General features: G+C 52.5%; 1 protein-coding gene across 2 annotated transcripts; it reads left to right on the forward strand.

Moving 5' to 3' along the window:
• The first annotated feature begins 1096 nt into the window (after positions 1–1096).
• On the forward strand, positions 1097–4709 carry NOL12 (nucleolar protein 12). 2 transcript variants are annotated; one of them, XM_068142407.1, is made up of 7 exons: positions 1097–1236; positions 1339–1444; positions 1638–1686; positions 2108–2250; positions 3164–3273; positions 3887–4062; positions 4243–4707. In XM_068142407.1, the coding sequence occupies exons 1-6, from the start codon at positions 1154–1156 to the stop codon at positions 4053–4055; spliced, it is 660 nt and encodes a 219-aa protein (XP_067998508.1). In that variant the 5' UTR covers positions 1097–1153; the 3' UTR covers positions 4056–4062; positions 4243–4707. The 2 variants fall into 2 exon arrangements, with proteins under 2 accessions (XP_067998508.1, XP_067998507.1); XM_068142406.1 differs by having other exon boundaries at positions 3887–4709.
• Positions 4710–8969: the final 4260 nt, after the last annotated feature.

Consider the following 8969-nt stretch of genomic DNA (forward strand, 5'->3'; position numbering starts at 1 on the left):
AGCAGCCAGGGAGCTGATAAAGGCAAGGCAGATCTGGATGAGCTGCCTCTTGGCCAGCAGGCTGTGTCAGGGCTCATCAAACTCTGTGGGCTGGGGGAGTTGGCTCTGGCATCACGACCTTCCAGAGTCAGCTGGCCACCATGTAAGCATTACATCCATTTTTAAGGCAAGGTCTGGAGGGCAAGAAAAGTTTAAGAGTTCAGTCACTCAACCCAAGTGACGAGACCATGGAGACTCTGATGCCCCCAGCTACCACATGCTGGTACCTTTCTCCACTGCCTACAGAAAGCATGGCTGTTTGTCCGGGCTCTGCACCGGAGACTCGGAGCCAAGACCCATCCCCACACTCACCTCCCCCAGCTATGAGAAGCAGCACAGGCACCACCGACAGCATGCAGTGACTTGAATAAGCAATAGCTTGAAATAAACTTTTAGTCCTTTATTAAAGAAATGCAAACATTAATTATTTGGAGCAGTGACCTTCCATTAAAGAGATGAAGATGTAAAATGCTCTCAGAGGAGTGGCAGCCTCAGGGCAAGAGACTGGGTGCTACACTACTACACTGGCTGCACAAGACAGTGATGTTGAGAGCCTTCTGCTGGGAAAAGGCTGAAGAGGAGTGGGAGCTGGAGGCACCCAAGCCTTAAGAAATGCCCTGTCCACTCCAGGGTGGGTGGCACCACTGGGCACAAACACCTGCAAAGTCCACGGCGGTGGCTTCTCTCTCCTGCCTTAGTCTTGTGGGAGGAAGCGCCCCAGGAGCAGGCGAGGGTATTCCCACACCTGCCCCCGCACCAGTGGGACAAGACGACCCAACACCGACTCCACCCTGCTCCTTCAAGCCACCCCGCAGCCAGAGCGGTGGCGTCGCTGTGCCCCTCCCGCGACCCCGCAGCCCACTGCCGGCGATGCTCAGGGCATCCCCACCCCCTGGAGCCGCTTGCCCTCAGTCCAACAGCGGTTCAGCCTCAGGTCCTTACAAAAGCACTAACCCCGCAACAACCCTGCACCGGCGAGCTCCGGGAGGCACAAAATGGCCGGCACGAGGCGGAGCTGGCCCCTCACCGCCGGGCGGGGGCGGAAGGGGCGGGCGGCGGCAGCAGCGTGGTACCGGAGGCGGCGTGGTACCGGCAGCGGCGGCGTGGTACCACCATGGGCCGCAAGAAGAACAAGAAGAAGGGCACGGGGGGTCGGGCGGGGCGGCTGGTGGTGACTTTCGACGAGGAGAAGCGAAGGTGATGTTGGGCGGGCTGCGGGGTAGCGGGCAGGGACACGCCGTGCCCTGGGGAAGGGGTCGCTAAAAGCCGGGGTGGGGGATTCTGTGTTGTCGGCGGCAGGGAGTACCTGACCGGCTTCCACAAGCGGAAGGTGGAGCGGAGGAAGGCGGCGCTGGAGGAGATCAAACGGAAGCTGAAGGAGGAGGAGAGAAAGATGAAGGAAGAGGTACCCGCACGCACACGCCCTGGCCCTCCGTGGGACAAGGGTGGCCCCGTCCTGCTGCGGCGGGCTGGGACGCAAGGGCCGGGCGGAAGGGCAGGAGGGGTCTGCGGGCTTCCTCTTCGCCGATTGCCGGAGGACGGGGCCGTGCCGGGCTGGAGCGGCAGGAGCGCGGCAGTGACCTGTTTCCCTCCCTCAGCGGCACCAGGAGTACCTGAAGATGCTGAGCGAGAGGGAGGAGGCGCTGGGTAGGTGCTGGGACCCCGGCGGCGGGGCGGGGGGTGGGCGCCTGTGGTCTGACACCTCTGGCTGGGTGAGCAGAGCTGGAGCAGGGATGTCCTCACATCACCTCCCTAGATCAGATTCTCATTCCTTGTGCATCCTCCTGGGAGGCTTGGCAGCGACCTGAGTGGTGATGCCCTCTGCCCCTGGCCGGAAGGGAGGTCAAGTGGGTTATACAGAAAGGAACAAGTAGGAGGACGTCTTTAAAACGTTACCAGGTCCCTTCTGTTCGGAGAAGCAACTTACCCTCCCTGCCTGTGGTTCAAGCCCCTCAGCTTTTTAACCCTGTGTGCAAAGTCTCCCATCCCACCTCGGCTGAACGGGAATGAGTCACCATATCTTGTGAAAAGTAAGGCACTTTGCATGCAGGATTTCTTGTCTTGACAGATGAGGCTGATGAGCTGGAGCACCTGGTGACATCGCAGACAGAGTCTGTCAACATTGACCACCCGAACCACATTGTGACTGTGACCACCATCAGTGACCTGGACCTCTCAGGAGCACGCCAGCTGGGACTGACCACCCCTGTGGTAAAGCTGCTTGCTGCCACTTTGATTGTACCAGCCATAAATGTCCTTGGGGCAGGCTAGGTAGGGCTGCTGCTCCTGAATATGCCCAAGGACTTGCAGGTGTCTGGCAGCAGCGATAAAAAGGGAAACTTCTAACTTTCCCATTCCCCCACACTTTATGTTGGGCCTCTGAAGAGAAAGAAATGTCCAATCTGAACAGTTCACTCCAAACCTCCCTGAAATCCTTTGCTAGTCCCAGCTGATCTTCTGGAGGAGAATACAGTATTTTAAAAGCCAATGCAATGCAAGCAGCAAGATTTCAGACTGGACATGGTCTGTCTTCAACCTCTTTCCTGTGTCCTATCCAGGAAAAATTACTGTTAGCATGAGGAAAGATTTCTGTCCTCATGACTGTGCTTAGACTACAAATAAGTAAACCCTTCAGTTCTGGTTGTGGTTACTTTTATTCTCAAAAGATATTGTAACTCGTTTGTTTCATAGAGGCTTTCTGGCACTGGTTGACTTGATCCTTTGGGTCTTCATGGGTCTTCTTCTGTGTTTTATCTGTTACATTTATGAGCTCATTTCTCAATCTGAAAATCCACTTAAAGACATCTTGAGAGTAATTTAAGCAAAAAAAAAAACCACCCTAAAACCTTCAATTCATAGCTTAGACTTGAGTTGCATGGCCATTAAGATTGTACTGAAGGTTTTGGATGTTGGAGTGGATTACTGTAGGACTTACTACTGGTTGGCCCTTTCTGAGGGGCTGCAATAAGAAACCCTGAGATTTTTGACAGTAAGGAATGTGGAGAATTGGAAAATACTTCATCTGGGGCTAGATGAAGGCAGCAGAAACACTGGAATCATAACCCTGCCTGTTTCAATGTGTCTACAGGGATTTGTTTTTAAAACTCTTTGCTCCTTTTTTAAGGGGAAAAGTGATGAAGAGAAAGGGGGAAAAGAAGAGAAAGGAGAAGAGGCGGTGAACAAGCCTGTGAGAACAATGCCCAAGAAGTCCAGGAACCCCTTGCTGTCTGAGAAGTACGTATAAATTAGTTTACCTGCGTGCTCGGAGGGAGGATCTCTTGTTCCCAGACCCGTGGTGTGGCTGCAGGGAGGGGGTGCGGCGCTGTCTGCACCAGCGCGCAGCAGCCAGCAGAGGGCAGTGGCAGAGCGCAAGGCTGCCCCTGGCGCTCCATTCCCACCGCGCTGATCTCGGGTGACAGCAGAGCAGCGGCAAGGGGAGGATGCGGTGCAGGGCGGGCGTTGTCCGTAACTGTTTACCTCGTCTTTCCTCTCGGCAGGCATTGCAGCGTGCAGGGCTTTCCCCTAGCACTGAAGGTGCTATAGCAGCGTTCTCCACGTTTTTCAGGATCATGACTGCTTTGGGGATGTGGGGAATTACTTGACTGTGGTGGCTGGGTAGCCCACTACTCACAGCATTCATTTTGGTTATTACTGCACATACAGACTTGTAGACTTCCTGCTCTGTCAGGGTGATGCCTGGCCCAGTGGAGTTCCTCTGGGACTCGCCAGGGCTGGCATCCATTCCCGCTGGGCCACACAGAGCTGTCCTGCTATTGTTGTGCTCCTGTTGTTGCCTTGCTCCTGCAGACTTTTGCCCCAAACAGTTTTCTCTTCCTACCCTTTACAGGATCTCTTCTCTTACTGCCACGCTGCACATGCACAGCCGGAAAAAGAGAAAAGGAAAGAGACTGCAGCGGGGGCAAGGCCCACGCAAGAAAACCCAGAAATCCACCGGACGAACAACTAAGACTCAGCGACGGAGGCTGACAGGCAAAACAGGCCATGACCAGGATTAATGGAGAAGTTAGTGCTCAGACCAGCAGCTGGGACAGTGCTCCACAGCTGGCCTGCTGCTCTTTGGAGCCCCTTTGTTGTGGGCCTTGTCTGCTCAGCTCTCTGACTAGCAGTGAGCCCAGCTGCGCCCACCTCTTGCTTCCTGAGCGCTGGCCACAGGGACTAGATACTACCCGTTTATTTCTGCAGGGATCTCCAGCTAAGTGCCTGGGTGCCACAGAGTCTCTGAAAACTTCTGCTGGAGGTCACGTATTCTGTTTGGCATAATCCAGAAGTCCTTGGGCCTCTCCTTCCAGAGCTAATACTTGGCTTTATCAGAGGAGAGGATCTGGGGCAGAGTGCAACAGGCACTTTGTCAGAGCAATTTGAGGCTTGGAAGAGCTCTGCTTCCACTCATGCATCAGTGCCCTGGCATTTCTGCCGTGCAGTAAATCCTTTTTCCATGGGGATGGGGTGTCATCTTGTTCCACGTGTTTCCTCTTCAGTGCCACACCTGAATGCAGAGGTACTTCTTGTTTGGTACCTGCGCCAGGTGAAATTAACAACTTTGTGAATAAATCTTTATGAAGTCATTTTGCTAAGGAAAAAAACCCAAACACAACCATTTGTGACTTATTTGTAGTGCAACAGCTACTGTGCTAATGCCAGTACCAACTGGAAAAGAGGGGAGACAATTCCTAGTGCTTAAAGAATATTGAAATCTGCTTGTGCTTGGAAATGAAATAGCTAGGAGCTGTTTCTGTGGTAATACACAGCCAGCCAGAGCAGGAATGGCTCATTCCATTGTCTGCTGAATGTGCTGATCTTAATTCTGATAGCTCAGGGGAGTATGAAATGCCCTAATGCCCTTGCTCTGTGTGTGTGGCCTTCTCTGGGATGGGAGGGGCAGAGGCTGCCCTTTACCTCATGTTTGCTGCAGTCAGCAGTTAATTGCCTGCCTTCTTGAGACCTCAGAGTATGTTTTTTAGCATGGATGCCTTCAGTGTAGCAGGGGGAAGGTTTGCATGGTTGTGGTGGCAAAACCGAGGCAAAAAAGCGAGGCTAGGCAGCATGCTGGACTCTGCCCTGGAGTATCTGCAGAAGATGGTGGCTGTTATCCTTCTGTCAGCTGGGCCTCCTCCCATGCCACATGTGTACTGGCAGGGAAATGACAAAGGAAGAAAAGGCCTGTGTGGCCAAAACCCACACCAGAAAATTGGCAACCCAGCAATGGGCAAGCACAGGGATTCCTCACGCCAGAAAGGGGAGGGGAAAGAAACCCGTGCCTGAGGCTTCATGGAGGAACATCAGAGCAATGCTGATGGCTACCAGCCACTAAAGCTGACAGCACCAGCTTGACATCTCTGTCCCATCATTTCTGGGCACATGCACATGTGTGTGCACAGAAATTGTTCACTGTTGAGGAGAAGGGTATGATCCCAACACTGCCAGCAGCTACATCATTTCTGCTGGTGCATGTTCTGGAGGGAACTGGGTGACACATGTGGTGAGGAGCAGGTTTGTTTAGCACCTCCCTTTCTCTTCTGAAGAAGGTAATAAGGAGGAAGTGGACCCTGCTACCCATGTGCCTTGATGCCTTATGTGCTTGGACTCTTCTCCTGGGCTGAGTTGTTGGGTGGTAATGGTGAATAACTTCATATGCATCATGAAAAAGCAGTATGTGGTTTCTTCTCCTCCAAAATAGTTCTCTCACACTGCTTGAAAGCTCATGAAGTTCAATGCACAACCTTGCCCTCCTTCTTGGCTCACAGTGGGGTGCTGGCTGTTCCAGAGCTGCAAAAAACAGTTTAGAGGCAAGGCCATAAGTCTGATCATAGAATCATAGAATCAGTCAGGGTTGGAAGGGACCACAAGGATCATCTAGTTCCAACCCCCCTGCCATGGGCAGGGACACCCCACACTAGATCAGGCTGGCCAGAGCCTCGTCCAGCCTGGTCTTAAACACCTCCAGGGATGGGGCCTCAACCACCCCCCTGGACAACCCATTCCAGGGCTTCACCACTCTCATGGGGAAGAACCTCCTCCTCACATCCAGCCTGAATCTCCCCACCTCCAGCTTCATTCCATTCCCCCTAGTCCTATCATACCTGATACCATAAGAAGTCCCTCCCCAGCCTTCTTGTAGGCCCCCTTCAGATACTGGAAGGCCACAATTAGGTCACCTCGGAGCCTTCTCTTCTCCAGACTGAACAGCCCCAACTCTTTTGGTCTGTCCTCATAGGAGAGGTGCTCCAGCCCTCTGATGCTGGACTGCATCTCATCCAACATGTCCCAAGAGGTGCCATGTGTGGAGTGCAATGTGTTTCATGTTCTGGTTAGGAATTCCATGCTCTAAAGCTGTTCTGCAGTGGCTGGGTTTGAGAAAAATGTAGGAGCAAAGGGGAGGGAAGTTCTGTTTGGAGTGGTGCACCACACCATGGGACTGCAGCTCGAAGCTGGAGGACAGTGTGTGACACCTTCAGTCTGGGTTGTGCAGCAGATTTCCCTTCTCTCTGGGACATAGTGCCTTGTGGGGTGACCATGGGCAGAAGAGGACTTGCAGTCCACCCCCCCTCCCAGGAGTTTCCTCTGGAGCTGGGATGGCTGCTAAAGGAAAGTTACAGCCTGTGTGTTTGTGGAGTCTGATGAAATGTGGAGGGTGGACTGTGGCCTGGGTTGCCTTCTGTATCCTGTAGACTGCCTGGTATGGTGCTTGGGGCAGCACTGGATTTACCTCATTGTAATCCTGATGGGATGTTAAAAGAGACCTCAGTAGCCCTTCTCTGTTCATTATTTCGCTGCCAGGTGACTTAGACTCTGCCTTTTAGTTTGACATTTTGTAGAATCATAGAATTATTTCAGCTGGAAGAGACCTCTATGACCATCGAGCCCAAGCATCAGCCTAACACCACCGTGGCCATTAAGCCATGTCCCAAAGTGCCATGGCCACACATTTCTTGAACACCTCCAGGGATGGTGACTCCACCACCTCCCTGGACAACCTGACAATTTCCCTGTACCTAATAACTTCCAAGCCTTTATCAAATGTCAGCTGAAATCTCCCATGGCCTCTTCCATGCTCTGAAAGCTTCCAGTTCCTGCTGGAAGTTGTTTCCACATTAAAAGGGAAAAAAAGGTGGGGGGTGGAGAGGTAATGTGGAAAAAGCTGAGAAGAGCACTGTTAAATCCTGGATGGTGTTAACCATCAGGGCTGTTCTCTGCCCTATTGATTTCTCCATTTGATCGATTACAGCTTTATTTTGTTATGTAAATTACTGCCTCAGCCCATGCCTGCTGTCTTCTGTTTACTCAGGGGGTGTGCAGTCTGGCCACCTCAGGATATATTGGATCAAGGATCTCCCACACACAACTTAGTGCATGAAGTGTTTACCAGACACATCAGAGTTCATACCAGACTGTGACTTTAAATTCTCACTTGCTGCTGCCTTTTGTTTTCCAAGATGGATTTACTGTTTCCTTTTGTTGCTTGTTTTTTCCCCCCCTCCCTAGCTGCTCAGTTTTGAACTGCTCAGGAGGAAGCCAATTCCACCTCAACAGGAGGAGAATCTTCTTTACTGTGAAGGCTATGGAGCACTGGAACAGGCTGCCTAGAGAGGTTGTGGAGTCTCCTCTGGAGACTTTAAAAAGCCACAGAGACATGTTCCTGTGTGGTCTGCCCAAGGTGATCCTGCTTTGAATACATAGAATTACACAGAATAAACCAGGTTGGAAGAGACTTTCAAGATCATCGTGTCCAACCCATCAACCAATCCAACCCACCTGAACAACTAACCCATGGCACCAAGCACCCCATCAAGTCTCCTCCTGAACACTTCCAGTGATGGTGACTCCACCACCTCCCCTTTGGCAGCAGGGTTGGACTAGATGATCGCTAGAGGGCCTTTCCAACCCCTAACACCTCTGATTCTAGGAAATACAAGGTACCTGCAAAAATCAGCGTGCTGCTGGAGCTGCTGCTCCGAGAAGGAAAAGCAGAGACCGGCAGCATCCTGTGTCCTCCCCCTTCCATGGCCTACACACAGGCTTTTCACGCTTGGCTCTGCAGCTAGGCCACCTCGGGCACCTGCGCCCGAGGGCTGGCACAGACAGATGTGAGGCTGTGACGTGGGCTGCCACACCGGGGTTGCCACGCATGATGGCTCCCAGTGGCTAGACTGCGATTCCGCACACATGCGCGCACAGAAATGTAATTGGGATTACAGAGGATCAAACCCGGACCGGCAGCCAGAGAGGTCAGACAGTTTGGGGGAAAAAACAGCAGCACAGCACACAGGCTTCTGAGTCAGCTGGGTGATAATTGGCACATTGTATTTATTGCTGTTCAGTAGCATATCGACCTTGAGGCTGGGTCCGGTGTGGTCCCTCAGCTGCTTCCAGTAATGAACTGGGGAGAAGAAGCTACTGGTGGAGAAGAAGCTACTGGCAGAGAAGAAGCTATTGGCAGAGTGACAAGAAGTTTTGGGGTCTAATGGAGCTAAATAACTGGGAGTTGTCTGGAAAAGACAGGTGTGAAGAGTGGATGCAAACCACCTTTAATGGGTAAACAAAAAGTGCAAATAAACTCTTTTTTTTCAATGTTGACCAGGACAGTGAAGAGAGAGAAGTTGAAGTGTAGCAGGAGCAATGGAGGACAAAGGTGATGTACATTTCACTAATAATAGCAAGGCTCAGGCAGGGCTTGTGCTTGGCCGGGTGAAGCCCGGGTTAGACCAACCTCTCTGGGAGATGCTGTGGGTAGGCATGACCTCGTGTTGGAGCTGTGCTAGAGACATGATGACGTTCAGCTGGCTCAGTGCTTGCAGAAGAGTCCACTGCTCTGGCACCTGTTTAGGGTTCAGGTTAACTAACGCCTGGGGTGACGCTTCCGGGGTAGTACTGGGGCAGGCAGAGAGGCGGGCCCGGGGGAGGCGCAGGGA

This window comes from Melanerpes formicivorus, unplaced genomic scaffold (genome assembly GCF_026170545.1).
Source record: "Melanerpes formicivorus ecotype bairdi unplaced genomic scaffold, bMelFor1.0.p_v2 SCAF_8, whole genome shotgun sequence".
NCBI lineage: Eukaryota > Metazoa > Chordata > Aves > Piciformes > Picidae > Melanerpes > Melanerpes formicivorus.